The 25,659-nt window shown below is 38.7% G+C and overlaps 1 protein-coding gene across 2 annotated transcripts in view; it reads left to right on the forward strand.

The window, feature by feature from the left end:
- The window catches only part of Phex (phosphate regulating endopeptidase X-linked), a 240,903-nt gene that overhangs the window by 158,382 nt on the left and 56,862 nt on the right, over nt 1-25,659 (forward strand). For both annotated transcript variants that reach the window (XM_055618656.1, XM_055618657.1), the window contains exon 14: nt 10,069-10,172. In XM_055618656.1, coding sequence (XP_055474631.1) covers nt 10,069-10,172 — 104 coding nt within the window. The remainder of the gene's footprint in view (nt 1-10,068; nt 10,173-25,659) is intronic.

The raw sequence follows: 25,659 nt of genomic DNA on the forward strand, positions 1-25,659 counted from the left end.
ACACACACACACACACACACACACACACACACACACACACACACACATATACATATACATATGGGAAGCATTTATTCAACTTAGTGAGTAATAGAAAAAAGAATAAATTAAGTTGGGAGGATATAGAGGTTGTTTTTATTTCCTCAGATGAGGGAATGAGATGAGCTCTGTTCCCAAGTCTTTCTAATTCTTTTTGAAGTCTGGTTGGCAGGTTCAACTCAGCTGTTCTGGCCCAAACTGCTCTCCAAGTTGACTGATTAAAACTGGCTTTTTTTGGCTTCTGACTGAATTGCTCTGCCTGCTCTCAAACTAATTCTGGAAAATATGCTTTAATCTTCTGGCTCCTTCTTGTTCTCTGGCTCATTCTGTCTATGCCTGTCTCTAGCTTGTTTTCTCTCTGCAACCTGTCTTTGTAAAACAGTCTCATTAAAAAAAAAATCTCAGTAGAAAAAAAACTCTCCATTAAAAAAACCCTCCCTTTTCTTTTTCTCACTGCTCTTAAGTACCCTTTCTTTCCTGTCATGTTCTCATGACTCATTCTCTCAAATCTTTCTGTGATTCATCACTTTGTCTGCCCCTCAATTAGACATCACTTTCAAACATGTCTGTTTCCTTCTATAAAGTAACCTTACCTACATTGTTTGGGGTTAAAGGTGTGTAGTAAAGACATGTCTATATTCCAGCCAGAACATACTGTAATCCAGAGCATGTCTGCATTCCACCCAGATCATAGAGACCTAGAAGGTCTTTTGATGTGATCCCTTGCCAGAGCAGCCATTTTGCTGGATTAAGATTCCTCTACAACCAAGGACTATGCATGAAAATAACCTAGAACCCCTGCACAGATGTAGCCCATGGCAGCTTAGTCTCCAATTTGGTACCCTAGTAAGGGGAACAGGGGCTGTCTCTGACATGAACTCAGTGGCTGGCTCTTTGTGATCACCTCCCACTGAGGGGGTAGCAGTCTTACCAGGCCACAGAGGAAAACAACGCAGACAGTCCTGATGAGACCTGATAAGCTAGGGTCAGATGGAAGGGGAGGAGGACCTCCCCTATCAGTGGACTGGGGGAAGGGCAGGGGAGGAAAAAAGGGAGGGCAGGATTGGGAGGGAACAGAGAGGGGGCTACAGGGACACAAAGTGAATAAATTATGATAAATAAAAAAAATAAATCACTAAAAAATTCCTCGACAGGAGAAAGATAGGAAATATACCAAGGTAGCTGGGGGAGTGGAAGGGAGGGAATAGGAGATGGAAATGACCAAGACCAAGGTACATTATATATCTGTATGAAATTTAAAAAAAATTATGAATCAACATTTGTACATAATGTTTTATTTTTTTTCTGAAATTAAGCCTCCATGTAACTTTATTAGCACTGCATAGTACGTGTTTTTTAGAAGGTCAAGGTATAAATGAAGGGATCCAGAGAGCAGCATGTTAAGTATTTGGGAAGACAAATATGACATGCTTTCTCATATATAGGGGAAGTTTGCATTATCATGGAGTAGGAAAAGGAGAGTGGGAAGGGGAGAGAAATAAGAGTAGATAATAGGGCAAGAAAATATAATCAAAATACCTTATATACATGTAAGGTAATAACAGTGAATACTACACTCTTGCAAATATTATAATAAAAACAGTGAACACTTTTTTAATTTAATTTTTTTATGATTAGTTACATTTCATTAACTCTGTATCCCAGCTGTATCCCACTCCCTTACTCCCTCTCAATCTCACCCTCCCTCCCTCATCTCCTCCCTGCCCCTTTCCAAGTCCACTGATTGGTGAGGACCTCCTTCCCTTTCATCTGACCGTGTTTTATCAGGTATCTTCAGGACTGGCTGCAAAGTCCTCCTCTGTGGCCTAGCAGGACTGCTCCTCCCTTGGAGGGTGGGAGACAGAGATCCTGCCATTGAGTTCCTGTCAGAAATAGTCCCTGTACCCCTTACTATGGGAAACCACTTGGTTACTGAGCTACCACGGGCTACATCTGAGCAGAGGTTCTACGTTATATCCATACATGGTCCTTGATGGAGTGTCAGTCTCAGAAAAGACCACTGTGCCCAGATATATTTGGTCCTTGTGGAGCTCCTATCCTTTCCACATCATACTAATTCCCCTTCTTTCATATGATTCCCTGCACTCTGCCAAAGGTTTGGTTATGAGTCTTAGTATCTGCTTTGAAACACTTCTATGTAGAGTCTTTCTGATGCCTTCTGCAGTATACTCCTGTCATATGTCCAATGCACATCCCATTTGTCTTTCTAAGTGAGGATAGATTATCTTATCCCATGTCTGCTTTCTTGATTATCTTCTTTAGGTGTATAGATTTCATTATGTTTGTCATATCTTATAGGTCTATATAAGCAAGTATATACCATGTCTGTCTTTCTCCTTCTGGGATACTTCACTCAGAATGATCTTTTCTAGATCCCACCAGTTGCCTGCAAATTTCATGATTTCCTCGTTTTTGATTGATGAGTAGTATTCCATTGTGTAAAAGTACCACAATTTCTGTATCCATTCCTCCGTTGATGGACATCTGGGTTGTTTCCAGATTCTGGCTATTACAAATAAAGCTGCTACAAACATGGTTGAGCAAATGTCCTTGTTGTGTACTTGAGCAAATTTTGGGTATATACCTAGCAGTGGTATAGCAGGGTCTTGAGGAAGCACTATTCCTAATTGTCTGAGAAAGTGCCAGATTGACTTCCAAAGTGGTTGTACCAGTTTACATTCCCACCAGGAATGGAGGAGGGTTCCCCTTTCTCCAAAACATCTCCAGCATGTGTTGTCACTTGAGTTTTTGATCTTGGCCATTCTGATGGGTGTAAGGTGAAATCTCAGGGTCGTTTTGATTTGCATTTCCCTAATGGCTAATGAGGTTGAGCATTTCCTTAAGTATTTCTCTGCCATTTGATATTCCTCTATGGAGAATTCTCTGTTTACCTCTGTTCCCCATTTTTTAAGTGGATTACTTGGTTTGTTGCTTTTCAGCTTCTTTAGTTCTTTACATATACTGGATATTAGCCCTCTGTCAGATAAAGGGTTGGTGAAGATTCTTTCCCAATCTGCAGGCATTCATTTTGTTTTGATGACAGTGTCCTTTGCTTTTCAGAAGCTTTTCAGTTTCATGAGGTCCCATTTATTAATTGTTACTCTTAGAGCCTGTGCTGTTGGTGTTCTGTTCAGGAAGTTGTCTCCTGTGCCAATGAGTTCAAGGCTCTTCCTACTTTTTCTTATAACCAATTTAGAGTATCTGGTTTTTTGTTGAGGTCTTTGATCTACTTGGAATTTAGTTTTGTGCAGGGTGATAAATATGGATCTGTTTTCATTTTTCTGCATGTAGACATCCAGTTGGACCAGTACCATTTGTTGAAGATGCTGTCTTTTTTCCATTGAATGTTTTGGCTTCTTTGTCAAAAATCAAGTATTCATAGGTGTGTGGGTTTATTTCTGGGTCTTCTATTTCGTTCCATTGATCCTCCTTTCTGTTTCTATGCCAATACCATGCAGTTATTATTATTATTGCTCTGTAGTACAGCTTGAGATCGGGAATGGAGATACCTCCAGATGATCTGTTGTTGTACAGGATAGTTTTGGAGATTCTGGGTTTTTTGTTTCTCCATGTGAAGCTGAGAATCTCTTTTTCAAGGTCTGTAAAGAATTGAGTTGGTGTTTTGATGGGAATTGCATTGAATCTGTAGATTCCTTTTCAGGATGGCCATTTTCACAATGTTAATTCTACCAATCTATGAGCACGGGAGATATTTCTATCTTCTGATAACTTCTTCAATTTCTTTCTTCAGAGACTTGAAGTTTTTCTCAAACAGGTTTTTCACTTGCTTGGTTAGTGTCGCCCCAAGGTACTTTATGTTATTAGTGGCTATTATGAAGGGTGTTGTTTCCCTCATTTCTTTCTCAGCCCTTTTGTCTTTGGTATACAGGAGGGCTTCTGATTTTTTTGAGTTGATTTTGTATCCTGCCACATTGCTGAAGGTGTTCATTAACTGAAGGAGTTCTCTGGTTGAATTTTTGGGGTCGCTCATGTTACTATCATATCATCTGCGAATAGTGACACTTTGACCTCTTCCTTTTCAATTTGTATCCCCTTGATCTTCTTTAGTTGTCTTATTGCTCTGGGTAAGACTTCAAGTACTATGTTGAAGAGATATGGAGAGAGTGGGCAGCCTTGCCTTGTCCCTGATTTCAGTGGGATTGATTTAAGTTTCTCTCCATTGAGTTTGATGTTGGCTATATGTTTGCTGTATATTGCGTTTACTATGTTAAGGTATGTGCCTTGTATCCCGGATCTCTCCAAGACTTTAAACATGAATGGGATTTGTATTTTGTCAAATGCTTTTTTGGCATCCAAGGAGATAATCATGTGGTTTTTCTCCTTCAGTATGTTTATGTGGTGGATTACATTGATGAATTTCCGTATATTGAACCACCCTTGCATGCCTGGGATGCAGCCTACGTGGTAATGGTAGATGATATTTTTGATGTGTTCTCGGATTCATTTTGCAAGTATTTTATTGAGTATTTTTGCATCAATGTTCATAAGAGAGAGAGAGGTCTGAAGTTCTCTTTTTTGTTGGGTCTTTGTGTGATTTAGGTATCAAGGTGACTGTGGCTTCATGAAACAAATTTGGTAATGTTCCTACTGTTTCTATTTTGTGGAATAGTTTGGAGAGAATTGGATTTAGCACTTTTTTGAAAGTCTGGTAGAATTCTGCACTGAATCCATCTGGCCCAGGGCTTTTTTTTGGAAGGGAGACTGTTGTTGACTGCTTGTATTTCCTTGGGGGATATAGGACTATTCAATCTTTCTACCTGATCTTGACTTAATTGTGATATGGAATCTATCAAGAAAAATTTCCATTTCTTTTAGATTTTTGAATTTTGTGGCATATAGGCTTTTGCAGTACAACCTAATGATTGTTTGGATTTCCTCGGTGTCTGTTGTTTTGTCCCCCTTTTCATTTCTGATTTTGCTGATTTTTATAGTTTCTCTCTGCCTTTTAGTTAGTTTGGCTAAAGGTTTGTCTATCTTGTTGATGTTCTCAAAGAACCAGCTCTTGGTTTCATTGATTCTTTGAATAGTTTTATTTGTTTCTAATTGATTGATTTCAGCCCTGAGTTTGATAATTTCTAGCCATCTGCTCCTCTTGGGTGTATTTGCATCTTTTATTCTCTAGGGCTTTCAGTTGGGCCACTAAGTTGTTCATATGAGATGTCACAAATTTCTTCTTGAAGGCACTTAGTGCTATGAATTTTCCTCTGAGCATTGCTTTCATTGTGTCCCATAAATTAGGGTATGTTTCCCTTCATTTTCATTGAATTCAAGGAAGCCTTTAATTTCTTTCTTTATTTCTTCCTTAACCCAGCTATCATTGAGCAGCAAGTTGTTCAGTTTCTATGTGCTTTTAGGCTTTTTCTAATTCCATTGTTGTTGAGGTCCAGCTTTAGACCATGATGGCCATATTGGATACAAAGGATTATTTCAATCTTCTTGTATCTGTTGAGGCTTGCTTTGTGACCAACTATATGGTCTATTTTGGAGAAGGTTCAATGAGGTGCTGAAAAGAAGGTATACTCTTTTAAGTTTGGGTGGAAAGTTCTGTGGACATCTATTAGGTCCATTTGATTTAGTAACTCTGTAAGTGCCTTTATTTTCTTATTAGGCTTCTGTCTAGATGATCTGTTCCTTGGTGAAAGTGGGGTGTTGAAGTCTCCCACTATCAGGGTGTTGGGATCGATGTGTGATTTAAGTTTTAGTAATGTTTCGTTTATGAATGTAGGTGCTCTTGTATTTGAGGCATAGATTTTCAGAATTGTGATGTCCTTTTGGTGGATTTTTCCTTTGATGAGAATTTAGTGTCCCTCCTCATCTTTTTTGATTAATTTTGATTGAAAGTCTATTTTTTTTCGATATTAGGATAGCTACCCCCATTTGTTTTCTGGGTCAGTTTGCTTGAAAGACATTTTTCCAGCCCTTTACTCTGAGGTATTGTTTATTTTTGTTGCAGTGGTGCATTTCTTGGATGCAGCAAAATGTTGGATCCTGATTCTGCACCCATTCTGTTAGTCTGTGTCTTTTTATTGGAGAATTGGGTCCATTGATGTTGATAGATAATAGTGACCAATGAATTTTAGTTCCTTTTATATTGCTGTTGGTGGTCTTACTGTGTTTCTTTGCTTGTTTTCCTTTCATTTTTGTTGGGATATTATCTGTATGCTATGTTTTCTTGGGTGAAGTTGTTTTCAATGGATTGAAGTTTTCCTTCTAGTATCTTCTGTAGGGCTAGTTTGCTGTGTAGATATTGCTTAAATTTAGTTTTGTCATGGAATATTTTGTTTTCTCCATCTATGTTGATTGGAAGCTTTGCAGGGTATAGTAGTCTGGGTTGACATTTGTGGTCTCTTAGAGTCTGCATGACACCTGCCCAGACCCTTCTGGCTTTCATAGTTTCTGATGAGAAGTCTGGTGTGATTCTGATATGTCTACCTTCATATATTACTTGGCCTTTTTTCCTTGCTGCTTTTAATATATTTTCTTTTTTCTGTAGATTTAGTATTTTGACTATGATGTGACGTGATTTGTTTCTTTTCTGGTCTAGTCTGTTTGGTGTTCTGTAGGCCTCTTGTATGTTAATGGATATCTCTTTCTTCAAGTTGGGAAAATTTTCTTCTATGATTTTCTTGAAAATATTTTCTGGACCTTGGAGCCTGGAGTCTTCTTTTTCATCAATTCCTATTATTCTTAGATTTTGTCTTTTCCTGGAGTCCTTGATTTCTTAGATATTTTGTGTTTGGGACTTTTGTGATTTTACTTTTTCTTTGAGAGAAGATTCAGTTTCTGCGTGTGTATCTTCAGCTCCAGATAGTCTCTCTTCCATCTCTTGTATTCTGTTGGTGATGCTTACCTTTGTGGTTCCTGATCTTTTCTCCAAGTTCTCAAGCTCAAGGGTTTTCTCAGTTTGTGTTTTCTTTATTGATTATAATTCTGTTTTCATGCCTTGTACCATTTCCTTCATCTCTTTGAATGTGGATTCCTGTCTCTCTATGATGGTCTCTCTTTTTTTTTTTTGTTCATTTCTTCTCTATATGCTACTAATTGTATCTCTACTTGTGCCTCTATTTGTTTGGCTATGTTTGCCAGTGTTTCATTAAGAATTTTGTCCATTTCCTTTTTCTTTACCTTCAATTGACTGGCCAAATCTTTGATAGATTTGATAGATTTCATTTCCTCTTTAACTGTCTGAATTTGCATGGCTATTGCTCTGAGAGAATTGGTTTCCTCTTTATGAGCCTCAAATAATTGGGTAAGCATAGCTTTAAAGTCATTTTACTGTGTTTCTGATGAATTGGAGTATCCATCAATTTTGGGGGCTGCTGTTGAAGTCATGATGTACTGATTTATGTTGGATGTGTTCTTTCGCCTACCCCTGGCCATTGGCTTATCTGAAACCTTCCCTGTTTGTTTTTGGATTCTGCAGTTCAGACTGGCACTGTCTCTGGCGTCTGGAGAGTTCTTGAGGAAGCTGAGAGAGGTCCCGTGGCCTCAGTGTGTGCGTTGGTGGACTAGCTGTACCTGGTGGGAGGAAAGTATGCAGGCGTTAAAGGGGCAAATGCAGGCGCGTGTGTTTGTGTGTGTGTGTAAGTGTGCGTGGAAGTGTGTCTCGAGGGACATAGTGATAGATAATGTTGAACCCTTGAGTGTGTGGGAGGGGCTCTGCACTGTATATGTAGCAGGCGCTAGTGATGGTCGTGGTGCAATTTCTGGCATTAACTGCCTTAACTCCTCAATTGTACCCGCAGAGCAGGGGCTTCAATGTCTCAAGTGACCCTCTGTTTCCCACAGTGGGTACGTGGATGGGAGGGGTCTGATGCCTGGCTTCTGTTTTAAAAGGACCCTGGATCTGGGGCTCTGCAGATACTCAAGGGCGCACTCACTCTCAAGCAGGTCACTTCGGCAGGGATCAGGGTATCCGGGCTCTCTGCTCTCTGGTTTGGCCCTGCTTGTTCTTATGCAGGAGGACTGATGTGCTCTGCCAGCTCAGTGCTGCTGCCGCTGTCAGGGTAGGAGGTCACGCTGCAGCTGGAGACTGGGATACCAGTCCAGATGTCTTCTGGGAAGTCCTGGGGACCCTCCACTGTGCTCTCCAAGCCTGGGAGGCCCAGTGCCTGGTGTGCTTAGCTTGTATGGTGGGTCTGCTTGGCTTTGGTGGTTATATAGCATATTATCTGTCACTGAGGGTTTGGGCAGGCCGTGCAGTCAGTGGCTAAGAGACACTGTGGGGCCAGTATGCTGGCTAGCAGACCTGGGACCCTGGGATGATGGTGCCGTGGGTCTGGACCCGCAGTGCAGGGGCCTCAGTGTCCCAAGTGACCCTCTGTTTCCCACAGTAGGTATGTGGGTGGGAGGGGTCCAATGCCTGGCTTCTATTTTATAAGGAGCCTGGATCTGGGGCTCTGCAGACACTCACAGGTGTACTCACTCTCAAGCAGGTCATCTCGGCAGGGAGCGGGGTATTCGGGGTATCCGGGCTCTCCACACTCTGGTTTGGCGTTTGTGCCTGGCTTTGGTGGCTATACAGTGTATTATCTGTCACTGAGGGATTGGGCAGGCTGAACAGGCCAAGTGACCCTGTGGAGCCAGTATGGTGGCTAGCAGACCCGAGACCCTGGGAGGATGGTGCTGCGCAGGTCTGGGACTCTGAAATCGGTACCGCTGGCAGTTGCTGCTAAGGGGCTAGGAGCCCTGCCTCAGCCGCTGCAGACCCCAGGCAGTTAGGTCTGAGCTGAGGAGGAGGGAGGTCCGAGAAAGGGGAGTGCTGGGAGATCAAAGGATCATTTCTCTCCTTCCCTAAACAAGTCCCTGGGTGACCGGAGACCAAAGTTCTTACCTCATGCCATGTTCCCTGTCGTTTAGAAAGCCACACTGTTGTTTTCCTGGCTTCAGAGGTCCTTCCACTCACCAACTCAGGTGTTCAGCTCTTTCACAGCTCAGAAATTGTGCTTGCTAGTCGCCATCTTGGCTCCACCCCCTCCAGTGAACACTTGAAAAAAAACAATTTACTCTTGGTTATTCACTTACATATGTTTTTCTTACTAATGGTGTTTTTTTTTTTTTTTTAGTTTATTTTTTATTTTACTTTTTAATTTATTATGCCAGTAAGTGATTTTAGAAACAAAGCTTTTAAGATGACTACAAACTACTGCTTTTGCTATAATACAAATATCACTATACTCTATTGGTGAAGTACTTCTAGTTTTGAACAGAATGCACTAGAACTAAAATTGTTATTCTCTTTCCAGAAACTAACTAACTAACTAACTAAATAACTAAATAACCTATTATCTTAGTAGACAACATTTTTGTTAATCCTTAATTACCTATAGTCCCATGTAGTCTATAACCTATGATTTGCCTCGGTATTTTTGCCCTTTGGCAATCAGATCCTTTCTTAGTGGTAATAGATAAATCTTGTTAATAATTAAATTATTTACGTGACTCCATTGTACTTATGGTAGAAAATAGATTTGTGAATTAATTCCATTTTTTCTTTATGAACAAATGCCAATTACAGTAAATTGGATTTTAACATTTGACTACATCATCATCTATAAACTAAATGAGGTTTCAGCTGAACATACTCTGAATGTGATTAGAAGAATCATATTTGACAAGTAAATAAAGCACACATTTTGGAAAGAATCTAGAACTTGTTAGCCAAGAAATTTCAGATCTAAGATATGTTTAGGAAAGGCTAAAGTGGATTTTTCAATTATAAAGTAAACAGAACCCAGAGCAAATAACCAAAGCTTCTCTTGCATTTTTCCCTGTGATCCAGAAATGACCACATTGATTTTTGAGCTTTTTATGTTAAAAGAAAATCACTGAGATTAAATTTCATAGCTTTGTGAAACCTGAGTTATGGCTGAGTGATGTGAAGGCCACAGCTTCTCTTCTCTTTGCTCCTTGGTGGGTTGAAGTCTATTTTTAAACCCATCTCTTATCTGCATTTAGAACAATAATGATGTGTTTTGTTTTATGCAGATCAAATTTTCGGAATCGGACTACTTTGGCAATGTACTGCAAACCCGCAAGTATTTAGCACAGTCTGATTTCTTCTGGCTAAGAAAAGCTGTTCCCAAAACAGAGTGAGTATTTTTAAAAGTGTAATAGATAAATACGTTGGGAGGAAGTGGAATCTCTTCAGATTAAGCTCTGTAATTTTTCTCAACTCAGGGTAGCCAGCTTGCTAGTTATTTTGTTTTAGCAAAATCTGTGCCATGGATTACTAGCTCGCTTTTCTGATATTATGTGGTATAGATCTTCCATCTATTACAGACTTCCCAGTCTTAGCATCAACACATATCAGAAAAATGCTCATTAGGATGCAAACATTAAAACTATTTCTAGCTGGAGTTATAAATACATTTACAGACAATATTTCTATGTAATTTTTTTATGTTTTCATACTCAGGTAGAAACATTTGAAAATTTTAAAGAATAAATACTTTAGCACTAAGTGTGATTAGATATGTAGAAGAGTTTGTGAGGGAAGTATCCCAGAAGGAGAAAGACAAACATGGTATATACTCGCTTATATAGACCTACAAGATATGATAAACATAATGAAATCTACACACCTAAAGAAGATAATCAAGAAAGTGGACACAGGTGAAGATGATCAATCCTCATTTAGAAAGAGAAATGGGATGTGCATTGAACGTATGACAGGAGTCTACCACAAAAGACATCTGAAAGACTCTACCTAGCAGTGTTTCAAAGCAGGCACTAAGACTCATAACCAAACCCTCGGCAGAGTGCAGGGAATCATATGAAAGAAGGGGAGTTAGTATGATATGGAAAGGATAGGAGCTCTACAAGGACCAAATATATCCAGGCACAGGGTCTTTTCTGAGACTGACACTCAACCAAGGACCATCTGTGGATATAACCTAGAACTTCTGCTCAGAAGTGGCCCGTGGTAGCTCAGTAACCAAGTAGTTTTCCAAAGTAAGGGGAACAAAGACTATTTCTAACAGGATCTCAAGGGCAGGCTCCTCCCCAGGAGAGGAGCAGTCCTGTTAGGCCACAGAGGAATACTTTGCAGCCAGCCCTGAAGATACCTGATAAAACAGGGTCAAATGAAAGGGGAGGAGGTCCTCCCCTATCAGTGGACTTGGAAAGAGGCAGGGAGGAGACCAGGGAGGGAGTGTGGGGTTGCGGAGGGAATGAGGGACCGGGATACAGCTGGGACATAGAGTTAACAAAATGTAACTAAAAAGAAAAATAAAATAAAAAAAAAAGAATTAGGAAAGTGGCTCTCAGCCTGTGGGTCATGACCCCATTGGGGTATTCAATGACCTTTCACAGGGGTCATATGTAAGATATCTTGAATATCAGATATTTGCCTTATTATTCATAACAGTAGCAAAGTTACAGTTGAGAAGTAGCAACAAAATAATTTTATTTAGCTCTGTTCCCCATTTTTTAATTGGATTACTTTGTTTGCTGCTTTTCAGCTTATTTAGTTCTTTGCATATTATACTCGATATTAGTCCTCTGTCAGATAAAGGGTTAGTGAAGATTCTTTCCCAATCTGTAGGCTGTCTATTTGTTTTGATGACAGTGTCCTTTGCTTTACAGAAGCTTTTCAGTTTCATGAGGTCCCATTTATTGATTGTTGCTCTTAGAGCCTGTGCTGTTGGTGTTCTGTTCAGGAAGTTGTCTCCTGTGCCAATGAGTTCTAGGCTGTTCCCCACTTTTTCTTCTAACAGATTTAGAGTATCTGATTTTATGTTGAGGTCTTTGATCCACTTGGACTTTAGTTTTGTGCAGGGTGATAAATATAGATCTATTTTCATTTTTCTGCATGTGGACATCCAGTTGGACCAGCACCATTTGTTGAAGATGTTGTCTTTTTTCCATTGAACGGTTTTGGCTTCTTTGTCAAAAATCGAGTATTCATAGGTGTGTGGGTTTATTTCTGGGTCTTCTATGCGGTTCCATTGATCCTCCTTTCTGTTTTTATGCCAATACCATGCAGTTTTTATTACTATTGCTCTGTAGTACAACTTGAGATCGGGGATGAAGATACCTCCAGATGATCTGTTGTTGTACAGGATTGTTTTGGAGATTCTGGGAGGAGCAGTCCTGTTAGGCCACAGAGGAGGGCTTTGCAGCCAGTCCTGAAGATACCTGATAAAACAGGATCAGATGAATGGGGAGGAGGTCCCCCCTATCAGTGGACTTGGCAAGGGGCACGGTGGAGATGAGGGAGGGAAGGAGGAACTGGGAGGGAATGAGGGATCGGGACACGGCTGGGATACAGAGTTAATAAAATGTAACTGATAAGAAAAAAATAAAATAAAATAAAATAAAATAAAATAAAAGAACCAGTCAGAAAAAAAAATCACAAAAAAAATAATTTTATGGTTGAAGGGTCACCACAACATGAATACTATACTAAAGGATCACAGCATTAGGAAGGTTGACAAACCCTGAAGTATAAGATACTCATTGTATTTTCCTACATATTTATAGGAAAATATCCTTAAAAACTTCGTCCATCTGGCTACTGTGTCTTCCCTTAGGAAAGAAAATATTGTTGATTTGAATCGTGTTGTTGTTGATGATGATGATGATGATAGCAGATAACAATTATTATTTATTTACAATATTCAAAGAGGTGCTTTTCAATTTATGTGTATATTTGCATGGTGCATCCATAGGTATATGTTTCAGGAGGATATTTGTGCCTCTGTATGTTCCCAAGGAGCCAGAGGAGGACATCAGATACCTTCCTCTACCATTACCCACCTCTTTGTGTTTTGTTTTGTTTATTGTTTGTTTTTTTTTTTTTTGAGACATGTTCATTAGACTTTCCACTAATTTTTCTCAGCTTGGCTGGCTAAGCCAATAAACTTATGGGATCAGTGTGTCTCCTCCTTTCCAATGGTGGGTTGCTGGCATGTGTGGCCACGGCTGGCTTTCATGCAGATTCTAGGGACCTGAATTTCAGGTCCTCCATCTTTAATAGCAAGTGCTCTTATCCACCGAACATCTCCCCAGTATGTGTTTTACAGTGCTTAATTGATTTTCTCATAATGTCTATTCTGGGAAGTGTGGATACTATATATCCGTTTTACAAAGATATTGCTATGATTCACCTTTTTCAATGCTTTAAAAATGTTCTTTAGATCGGATCATTTCTATTTTTATGCCCTCAATGACAGGGTTTCATTCATAAAATCGTTTCTATTTCTATTGTTTATTTTTAGTCATTGTTACTATAATACTGTTAATTGTTTGAATGTAGCTTAATTCTTTGAACCACATTGTAATGACCACTTTCAAATTCTCCCCAAATTTATTATCTGGATTTACTCAGAGAAATTTTCTGTTGATTCATCCTCTTTCCCTTTTTCTTTCTTGTAGTCTAATTTTTGTTGTTGAAAAATGGCATTTTCAGATATTAGTATAGCAAGTGTGTATGCTAATTTACTTTTCTGAGATCTTTCCTGTATTTACACTGTAGACTATGGCTTTCTGGAAGTATGTCCCTGTGGATTACTGTGTCCAATTTGTAGTCCTTTATTTTATTTTTTTATGTTTACTTCCTGTGATCATCCCATCCATGTATACAAGTTTGTGCTCAGCCAAGTGTACAGGAAGAGCAGCATTTGACTTTGAGTGCTCGTTCTGTACTATCTTGGGTTCTTTGCTACTATCCTTTTCAAAACCCTACTTTCTTTTGGATTCTTAGAAATACTAGACGCATGTGTTTTCTTTTCACTTAAACTGTGAATATCACCATCCTCTTTTCATGTTCTATATTCCCAGTCTTGACTTTGCCTATCAAACTTTCATGGAACACATATGTTTTGTAAGTTATTAACTTTAAGGAATAGGCCCAAAGCTTAATCAGTCTTTTATGTATCCCTGATTTTTGTCAAAAATACAAAGGAAAAATAAAGAGATGGTTATTTTTTTAGCTTCTTGCTAATGACAGATAATAATCTATAGCCATCTACTCCACTGTCCTTGCTTCTCTGTTCTTATCATGTTATTTCTTAGTCGGTCTATTCCATTCTCAGTCTAAATTATTCATAGGCATTCTAGATTTAGGGCTGTAAATTCTGATGACTCAAAGCAGATGACCACAGCAAATGATTTTCAATATCTCTACGACCATCTTCATGTAGTAGCGTAGTCATAGCTCAAGTCATCCTGCTCTTTTTAAATCTAATTCATAAAAACTAAAACTTTTTAAAAAATAATTCTCTTTTATTTTTGAAATTATAATGTAAGTACAACACTTTCCTTTCTAAGTCCTCCCATATAATCTTCCTTGCTCTCTTTAAATTCACTCTCTTTTTAATTAATTATTGTTACAAACATTTATGACATGAACTCAATGGCTGGCTCTTTGACCTCCCCCCTCCCCCACCTGAGAGAGGAACAGCCTTGCTAAGTCACAGAGGAGGACATTACAGACAGTCCTGAAGAAACCTGATAGGCTAGGGTCAGATGGAAGGGGAAGAGGACCTCCCCTATCAATGGACTTGGAAAGGGGCAGGGAGGAGACCAGGGAGGGAGTGTGGGGTTGGGGAGGGAATGAGGGAGCGGGATACAGCTGGGACATAGAGTTAACAAAATGTAACTAAAAAGAAAAATAAAATTAAAAAAAAAAGAAAAAAAAAAGAAAGACCTAATGATTGTTTGGATTTCCTCAGTGTCTGTTATGTTCCCCTTTTCATTTCTGATTTTGCTGATTTGGATAGTTTCTCTCTGACTTTTAGTGAGTTTGGCTAAGTGTTTGTCTATATTATTGATTTTCTCAAAGAACCAGTTCTTGGTCTCATTGATTCTTTAAATTGTTTTGTTTCTAATTCATTGATTCCAGTTCTGAGTTTGATTATTTCCAGTCATTTACTCTTCTTTGGTGTGTCTGCTTTTTATTTTTATTTTTTCCTAGGGCTTTTAGGTGAGCCATTAAGTTGCTTGTATGGGATGTTTCCAACTTCTTTCGGAGCACTTAGTGCTATGAACTTTTCTTTTAGTACTGCTTTCATTATGTCCCATAGTTTGGATAAGTTGTGCTTTCATTTTCATTGAATTTTAGGAAGTCTCCAATTATTTCTTCGTTTCTTCCCTGACCAATCTATCATTGAGTAGAGAGGTGTTTCGTTTCTATATGTATGTAGTCTTTTTGTTATTTCTGTTGTTGTTGACATCTAGTTTTAGGCCATGGTGTTCTGATAGAATGCAAGGGATTATTTTGATCTTCTTTTATCTGTTGAGGCTTGGTTCGTGCCCGACATTATGTTCAATTTTTGAGAAGGTTCCATGAGGTGCTGGAAAGAAGGCATACTCTTTTGAGTTTGGGTGAAAAGTTCTGTAGACATCTATTAAGTACATTTTATTTAGGATCTCTGTAAGTGCCATTATTTCCCTATTTATTTTCTGTCTAGAGGATCTGTCCCTTGGTGAGAGTAGAGTGTTGAAGTCTCCCACTGTTAAGGTGTTCGGATTGATGTGTGATTTAAGCTTTAATAATGTTTCATTTACAAATGCAGGTGCTCTTGTGTTTGGGATATAGATGTTCAGGATTGTGATGTCCTCCTGGTGGATTTTTCTTTTCATGAGCATGAAGTGTCCGTCCTCATTGTTTGATTAATTGTGGTTGAAATTCTATTTTGTTAGATATTAGGATAGCTACCCCAGCTTGTTTTCTGGGTCTGTTTGCTTGGAAAACCTTTTTCTAGTTCCTTACTCTGCGATAGTGTTTCTCTTTTGTTACAGAGTGTGTTTCTTGGATGCAGCAGAATGTTGAATCCTGTTTCTGCAACCATTCTGTTAGTCTGTCTTTTTATTGAGTCCATTAATGTTGATAGATAATAGTGACCAATGAATGTTAGTTCCTTTTATTGTGGAGTTCATGGTGTTACTATTAATTGTTTTCTTTAATTTTTTATTGTAAAGTTATCTATATCCTGTGTTTTCTTGTGTGTAGTTGATTTTGTTGGATTGGAATTTTTCTTCTAGTATGTTCTTTATTGTTGGGTTGCTGTGTAGATATTGTTTAAGTTTAGTTTTTCATGAAATATTTTGTTTTCTTGATCTATATTGATTGAAAGCTTTGCTGGGTATAGTAGTCTATGTTGGCATCAGTGGTCTCTTAAGAGTCTCCATGACATCTGCTCAGGCCCTTCCGCCTTTCATAGTTTCTGTTGAGAGGTCTGGTGTGATTCTGATAGGTCTTCCTTTATATGTTACTTGGTATTTTTTTCCTTGCTGCTTTTCTTTTTTTCTTTTCTTTCTCCTTCCTTCCTTCCTTCCTTCCTTCCTTCCTTCCTTCCTTCCTTCCTTCCTTCCTTCCTTCCTTCCTTCGTTCCTCTCTCTCTCTATTTCTTTCTTACAGTTTATTCACTTTGTATCCCCCTGTAGCTCCCTCCCTCCTCCCCTCCCAATCCCACCATCCTTTCCTCTTCCCCACCCGTGACCCGCGCCCAGTTCACTGATAAGGAAGGTCCTCCTCCCCTTCCCTCTGATTCTAGTCGATCAGGTCTCATCAGGAGAAGCTGCATTGTCTTCTGTGGCCTGGGAAGGCTGCTCCCCTCCTCAGGGGGAGATGATCAAAGAGCAGGGCAATCAGTTCATGTCAGAGATAGTCCCTGTCCCCATTACTATGGAACCCACTTGGACACTGAACTGCTGTGGGCTATCTCTGTGCAGGGGTTCCAGGCCATCTCCATAAGTGGTCCTTGGCTGGAGTATCAGTCTCAGAAAAGAACCCTGTGCCCAGAATTTTTGGATCTGTTGTTCTCCTTGTGGAGCTCCCGTCCTCTCTAGGTCCTACTATCTCCCATCTCTTTCATAATATTTCCTGCACTCTGCCCAAACGTTGGCCATGAATCTCAGCATCTGCCTTGATACCCTGCAGTGTAGAACCCTTCAGAGGGCCTCTGTGGTAGGCTCCGTCCTGTTCCTTATTTTCTTCCTCCTCCAATGTCCATCCTCTTTGCCTTTCTGAATGGTGACTGAACATCTTAGCCAGAGTCCTCCTTCTTGCTTAGCTTCTTTAGATGTACAGATTGTAGTATGATTATCCTATATTATATGTCTAATATCTACTTATGAGTAAATATATACCATGTATGTCTTTCTGCTTCTGGGATATCTCACTCAGCATGATCTTTTCCAGTTCGCACCATTTACCTGCAAATTTCATGATTTCCTTGTTTTTTATTGCTGGGTAATATTCCATTGTGTAGATGTAGCACAATTTTTGTATCCATTCCTCAACTAAGGGGCATCTGGTCTATTTCTAGCTTCTGGCTATTACAAATAAAGCTTCTATGAATATGGTTGAGCAAATGTCCTTGTTGTATACTTGAGCATCTTTTGGATATATGCCTAGGCATGGTATAGCTGGATCTTGAGGAAACACTATTCCTAATTGTATGAGAAAGTGCAAGTTTGCTTTCCAGAGGTTGTCCTTTCTGCTTTTAATATTTTTCTTTGTTCTGTATAGTTAGTGTTTTGAATATGATGTGACGTGATGTGTTTCTTTTCTGGTCTAGTCTATTTGGTGTTCTGTAGGCCTCTTGTATGTTTATGGACATCTCTTTCTTAAAGTTGGGAAAATTTTCTTTTATTTCCTTGAAAATATTTTCTGGGCCTTGCAGCCTGGAATCTTCTTTTTCATCTACTCCTATCATTTTTAGATTTCATCTTTTCATGACATCCTTGATTTCTTGGATGTTTTTGTTTGGAACTTTTCCAATATTACTTTTTCTTTGAGAGATGTATCAATTTCAGCAAGTGTATCTTCAACACCTGAGAGTCTCTCTTCCATCTCTTGTATTCTGTTGGTGATGCTTACCTTTGTGGTTCCTGATCTTTTCTTTAAGTTCTCCAGCTCCAGGATTTTCTCTGTTTGTGTTTTCTTTATTGATTCTAATTGTGTTTTTCATGCCTTGCACCGTTTCCTTCATATGTTTGAATGTGGATTCCTGTCTTTCTATGATGGCCTCTATCTTTTTATTTATTTCTTCTTTATGTGCCCCTATTTGTTTGGTTGTATTTGCCTGTATTTCTTTGAGAGCTTTATTCACTTCCTCTTTATTTTCCACCATTTGTGTTTCTAGTTCTTTGAGAGATTTGTTCATTTCCTTTTTAAGTGCCTCTAATAACTTAAGAAGCATTTCCAGAGAGGGCTATGATTGACGTGGATCCAAACAGTTCCAGCTCACATGTTGACCTCTCTTGCCCAAGAAGGCTCAGTGTTGATGTTCTGGCTTCAGCTGCCTCTCCACTCACCAATTTCAGGGTTTTGTATCCTGTGCCCCTCTGGTGTGTGCTGGTTGCCGCCATCTTTGACTCCTAGGATTATCTTTATAATTTTCTTCAGTTTGTGTTTTCTTGGGCATCATTCAGGTGTTTTCCTTAAGTTCTTTCTCCTTATTTTCATTGAACTGTTCTTTGTGCCTTCTTTTAATTCCTTGAAATATTTGTTGAAGTTTTTGATTGTTTCTTTAGACTCTGTGTTCTGGGGTTCATTTAAGTAATTGTCAATGGCAAGTGTTACTATAGGATTTGTAAGTTTTAGGGAGATGATACTAGCTTAATCTTTCATATTGTTGGTGTTTTTGCGATGAGATGTGTGCATATTGACACACTGTGCATTTTGTTAGTTTTGGGTCCTTTGTATATTGATCAGGTTGAAGTAGAAGAGAGGATGTATGAGTACTTTACATCTAGATGTTGATAATGCTTTGGGTGGAATGATATCATATGGACAGAGGGTACTGCTCTTGTTTGCAATATTTATGTCTTCATTCAAGCCTTGGGAGTTGGAGTAGATATATCTGTTTGGATTGAAAGGTTTAATGTACCATGAAAAGGCCTATGGGTTGAGGGAACAGGTAAGGATGGTCTTGGTGGGAGATTAGATATCATTTTTGGTACAGGGAGTTGAAGCCAGACTAGCTTTGAACACTGGATAATGGGATTCAAGATAGATTTGGTGGATTGGGGAGCATGCTTGGATGGGGAAGGTCAGGGAGACCCACAAGATTATACTCTGTAGAAAGATGTGGAAGATCTTGGTGTGTAGAATGTTTGGATATGGCACAGAAAGGATCTGTGGGTGATGGCACATAGGGAAGGTCCTGCAGGAAGTCTGGAGGTTAGTTACTGCACAGGCACTGATGACCATACAAAGCCGAGGCACTGGATATGGGATCTGGACTAGATCTGGCAGATTGGGGAGAAGGAATGGAAGGAAACAGTAAGACTCAAAAGGCTACACTTTAGGGAAGGATATGAAAGATCTGGTTGGGTGAAGAATCTGAATGCTCTGCATAAGGGACCTCTAGTTCAAACTTTAAAAATTCTTATCGTGTGTGTGTGTGTGTGTGTGTATGTGTGTGTGTGTGTGTGTGTGTGTGTGTGTGTGTGTATTATATGCTGGCAAATATATGTGTAGATGTACCTTTGTGTATGGAGTCCAGAAGTGAATGTTGGGTATCTTCCTCCATAGCTTCTCAGCTTATTTTTTGAGACAGACAGATTAAATACAAACGATTTTGAATAAGGCACTTGAGCATCCTCACATTTTTGGTATCTTCCAGATGTCCCAGTACCAATTTGGACTCATGAATACAGAGGAATACCAGATATTTGTTTTTCATTGATAAAGTGTGAGTCTTATGAAACCACAAAGGTGTCCCTAGTGGCATACTTCCTTCAAAAGAACCACACCTCCTATCCTCCCCAAATAACCACCAATTGAAGACCAAATATTAAAATGCTTGAGACTTATGGGAGACATCTCATTTAAAATATCACACTAATACACTGTAAACTATTGGCATACTTTATTATTTAGGTAATAATCAGAATCTGTGGGTGAGAGGAAGACAATGCAGCCAGTCCTGAAGAGACCTTATTGGCTAGGGTCAGAGGGAAGGGGAGGAGGACTATCAGTGTACTGGGGAAGGGGCTTGGGAGGAAATGAGGAAAGGAGGGTGAGATTGGGAGGGGACGAGGAAGGGGTCTACAGCTGGTATACTAAGTGGATAAATTGTAATAAATAAAAAAAATTAAGAAAAAGAATATGTGTGTTAAGAATAGATGAATTTTCCTTCAACTTTAGATACACAGTGCTGTTTTTACTTCCTTCACAAAGGGTTTTGTTTATTTGTTTCTTTAAGAATTTTTTCTTTTTAAAATTATTCTCATTTATTACAATTTATTCAATTTGTATCCTGGTTGTGGCCCCCTCCTAATCTGACCCTCCCTCCTCCTTCTCCCCCTATGTCCCTCCCTGTTTTTGTTTTGTTTTGACACAGGTTTTCTCTGTGTAGCCCTGGCTGTAGTGGACTGGCTTTGTAGATCTGGTCTTGAACTCACTGTGCTCTGCCTGATTCTGCCTTCCTGAGTGCTAGGATTAAAGGCATGTACCACCACACCCACTCTTCAAAAAAGTATTAAATTGGTCAATGTTTGGGAAGCATTCTTTAAGATTGAAAAATCAGTGTAGTACTTGTAATTCTTTCTTCATCAGTGTAAATGTCTATTTCAGAGAAAAGGATATTAAAAGGTTCAAGATCCTGTTTCCATAGGAAAGCGTCATGACTCTCAAATTTTCTTTTACAGGAAATGTCTGTCTGGTCCATCTCAGGCATTGTAGGGGATTTTAGCTTCATGAAATCCATGGACATTAATTATTGTCTTTTAGGTTGAAAATTCATGAATTAATCAAGTGAGGAGGATACTGGAATAGCTCCTCTGTACCAGTTTACTTTGAACAGCACATCATGATTATCATTCCAAAAAGCCCTGAAATAACATTTTGCTTCTTTGTGGGGCTAGGAGATAAATACCCTTGATCATCCTTTTTTTTCTCATGAAATCCATTTTAGCTTCACTAATATGCATTAAGAAGTTTCTAAGGCAATGGGAAATGTCAGCAAGAATGAAATTAATTGGGTGGTCATCCCTGAAGGTACATATTTAAGGATTGGTTCTCAGAATTGTCACTTCATCAGTTTGCTTAAAAAAAAAATAGAGGATTTACTTTACTGCTTGGCTTGAGTCAAAAGTAATTTCTTTCCCTCAGGATCCTCTTATGTGACAGAAGTGATTCTAAGCCAGCTTCCTTATTAACTCCCTTTCATTCTACTGTGACAAAACATGTCTGAGTTCTCATCTGTAACTTAAAAAAAAAAACTTTACAAAATCTACATTAAATATCTATACAAATTATATTCTTCCTTTGAATTTTTGTTTGCAAAAGAATTATGATTTACAGTGAATATGAGGTAATATCTGCAGGATTTTGGTAAGAAAGTATCATATTTTCAGTGCTTTTTTTTTCCTTTCATATTTCCTAGACTACTTTAAAGAGTTGACAAGTAAAATGTGAAAATTTAGCCTGATTTATATCTATTTTAGATGGTAAAAGGAAATCAGAGTATCAACGTGTTTCTTTCAGATGGTTGCAGTTTGGTATCATATTTCTTTTAAATATACCTCTATACCATATGTTTTGAGATTTTTATATTTATTAGACTTCTCTCTTCCACATTATGTATTACTTTCTTCCACAAACACAGACTGCAGAAGCATCCCACAGATGTAGTAAAAAGAATCTATGGTACCTGACTGGCATTTTTGTTTATTAACATATATATAACAATAGATTTAATGATCTTCTGCCCAGAACACACCATTTGGACCATGGTCTTAGCTCATAAACTATCCTAGAGATAAGTGCAATAAAGAAATGGCCAACTTTGACAGGTGTGACCAATTAAAGAATTAGTATTTATAGCCTTGACTTTAAGGAATTCTTGCTTAATAATTTTTTGCCTTTTTTATTTTTAAATTATTTTTATTATAATTTATTTAATTTGTATCCTGGCTGTGGCCCCCTCACTCATCTCCTTCCCTCCCTTTTGTCCCCCTATGCCCCTCTCCTAGTCCACTGAAAGAGGAGATCCTCCCCCCCCTTCTATTTGACCCTAGCTTATAAGGACTCATTAGGACTGGTTGCATTGTCTTCCTCTGTATCCTGGTACAGCTGTGCTCCACCCAGGGGGAGGTGATCAAAGAGCCAGCCACTGAGTTCATGGCAGAGACAGTCCCTGTTCCCATTATTAGGGACTCCACTTGGATACTGAGACTATTGGCTACATATGAGCCAGGGTTTTTAGGTCCTCTCCATGCACTGTCCTTGGTTGGGGTATCAGTCTCTGCAGGGCCCCCAGGGCTCAGTTTTTGGCTCTGTTGGTCTCCTTTTGGAGCTCCTAATTCCTCCAGGAGTTTCTATCCCCCCTTCTTTCACAAGATTCCCTGCACCCTACCCAAAAACATCCCATGGAACCTTCTCCAAAATTGACCATAAAGTCCAGCACAAAGCAAGCCTTAACAGATACAAGAAGATTGAAATAATTTATTCTATCCTATCTGACCACCATGGCCTAAAACTAGATCTCAACAACAGCAGAAATAACAAAAAGCCAACAAATGCATGGGAACTAAACAACTCTCAACTCAACGATAGGATCAGGGCAGAAATTTAAAAAAAAAAGAAATTAGAGACTTCATAAAATTCAATGAAAATGAAGGCACAACTTACCCAAATTTATGGGACACAATGGAAGCAGTGATAAGAGGAAAGTTCAAAACACTAAGTGCCTTTAGAAAGAAGTTTGAGATATCTCATACAAGCAACTTAATGGCACACCTGAAAGCCCGAGAATAAAAATAAGCAGACACACCTAAGAGGAGTAGACAGTTGGAAATACATTTTTAAGATCCATCATATTGGCACATAAAACTGTTTTCTGGGAAAATTCAGCCTCTTAGGTAAGACTTAATCTGTGGAGAGTCAACTTTTCCACATTTCACTTATTTGTTGTTGCATAACAAATCATCCCCCATATCAGGTGCTCAAAGCAATGATAATCATTTAACTTTTACATATTCTGATTCTAGGGGTGATTACTAGGCTTAACTCTGAGGTTATTGTGCATGGTCTTTTATGTAACTGCAGTAAGATAGTTTCTGGGTCTGTTCTCTTATATTGGCGCTTTGCCTACTAATTGATATATTTCCTACTCATTGATGCTAATTGGCTAGAACACCTATGTACGGCCCATCTATACGTGAAACTTCATAACAGAGTTTTGGCTGATGAAGAAAGTCGAATAGAAGATTTCTTGAGAGAGGGGAGGGAAGAAAGGAGAGTGGCTGTTCTTTTGTGTATCAGTGTATTGCTCTTGGAAGTCCCTAAGAATCGTTTAAAAAAATAAATATTGTTCATTTTATTTCTTTATTTTTTGAGACAGGGTCTCATGTATTTCAGCCTGACATCAAACTTGGTATGTAGTTGAGGATTATCCCCTGGGCTCTACCTTCTAAGTGCCTTGGATTATAAATGTATGCCGCCATGTCCAGCCTATGCTGGGCTAGGGATGGAACCCAGTGCTTCCTGCATGTGAGGCAAACACTCTAACAGCTCTTTCCCAGCTTCATTTCATCACTTTCTTTAACAGTGAATCAGCAAGATTAGTCCATCATAGAAAGGAACTGAATTTAGATTCCATATCTTAACGGGAGAAGAAGAAATTATTTCTAAACAGAAATTCAAAGTTTACCTCAGAGAATAGTAAAACTGAATATATAACAAACTTGGAAATAATAAAGGAGATGCACAAAATATTTCACAGATGGATTGACATTGTTTCTAAACAAACAGAAGAAACAAAAACATCAACAACTGATAGGACCTGCTGGTACAGATACTTAACCTCACTTCCTGGGACAATTAAGGCTCCAAGTGGACCCAAGAATAAACAGCAACTCTGAGGATTGGATAGGGGTCACGAATGAGTAGTTCATATATGTGAGATAGGATGCTTTATCAACGCTTGTTGAAGCTTTACAAGTTTCTCTGAAATGACCTTCAGTCAGTGGTTATCTTTGTTTTTTGAGCCTTTATCTGTCAGCAGTTAGGAACATGTCAGTGTATGGTTCTCACTCGAATGGTTTGAAAGTTTACTTCCTGAACAGGCAGTGAGTGAGAAATGATGGGAAGAGAAGGGACAGTCTGTAGGAATATGCATTATTGCAATTATTGTACCACCATGTTATGGTTGAATTCATTTCCTGTGGGTTCTGACCTCTCTGAACACTGGCCTCTCCATCTAAGAGTCAGTAGCAGTGTGTGAATTCCTCCTCACCCGTCCAATCTTCCTGACTTCACATCTGCAAGTATCTATTATGACCTCTAGTCCTCTGTTTCATCTATTCATTCTAGCTGAAAAAGGTTGCCTGCTCTTAAGGGCTCATGTGACTATATCAGCCTACCTGGATAATCCAGGATAAGCTCCCTATTTTCAGATCCTTATCCTTAATTACATCTGCAAAGTTCTTTTTGCTGTGTAATGGCAGGATCTCAGGGATTAGAATGTGACAATAATTCTAGTCACTACAGACAGAAAGTTGGGGATAACAAAGATACTCTCTCCTCTATGTGTTTCCTCAACAAAGTAGGCCAGTCAGTAACTTTTTTGATAAACACCAGTGTCTAATTGAATCACTTATCAAGTTGATTTGACAAAAGACAAGACACTCCCTTGATTTCTGCAACTGTCTTTAGAGTAATACAAAGCCTAATAGAACTACTTTAAAATCCAAAAGGGAAGACTTTGTACAAGCATGTAATGCTTCTAAATTTCATTGTCCTCTCTAAATGGGCTAATGACAAAGTGCTTATAACATAACAAAGTACTCAGTGACCAATGATAGGATGACATATTCATAGGCTTTTCCACAAGTAAGGCGAATGTATGACTGGATAGATAAGAATCAAGAGTTGGATTCCGATCGGTTTTATGTTAGCCTGATATACATTAATTTGTTACTCTGGCATTTTTCTATTAGACAAAGAATAATAATATCATTATTTTGAAAAGGGATTTATACACTTTTTTTCATCCTGAGCCTCATGAATGCTAAGCATGTGTTGAACCACTAAACTAAACACTCAGTAGTATACAAGTTTATTTATTTATTTAGCAATTTAGCTTAAAAGGAATTGTCTGCATTTAATCATAAAAGGCAGTGAGTGACTGGGCTAAATATCATCTGGTACCTATTTCACGTAGCCCATGAACCAAGAGTGAATTTAGAGATGAACATTTGAAATTGGCCTGAAGATGATAAGCCATAAGTTGAACCACAATCAATCGAAATAATATCTTACCTTAAAATAATTCTGTCATTTTCATGAATAAAAATGGTACTTATGACTGTATTTGAAATTCATCAATAATTAGTTATGGAAAGTTTTGTCTTTCATGTGTGGATAATATTTCAGTTTTGCTTCTTCATCCATGAAGCCTGAAGTGTTTACACTCTAATTTTTTTAACAGAAAAAGTGCTACATTCTGATCTAAGTAACTTATGTATTTAATATAAGGGTGTAGACTGTTCATAGTTACAAGGAACCCTAATATCTCTTAATGCAATACCTTTAATTTCTTATTGTTATTACTTTTAACCTCATTATTATTACGTGTGTGTGTGTGTGTGTGTGTGTGTGTGTGTGTGTGTGTGTGTGTG

This window comes from Psammomys obesus, unplaced genomic scaffold, assembly GCF_907164565.1.
Source record: "Psammomys obesus unplaced genomic scaffold, mPsaObe1.curated_primary_1811, whole genome shotgun sequence".
Classification (NCBI taxonomy): Eukaryota; Metazoa; Chordata; class Mammalia; order Rodentia; family Muridae; genus Psammomys; species Psammomys obesus.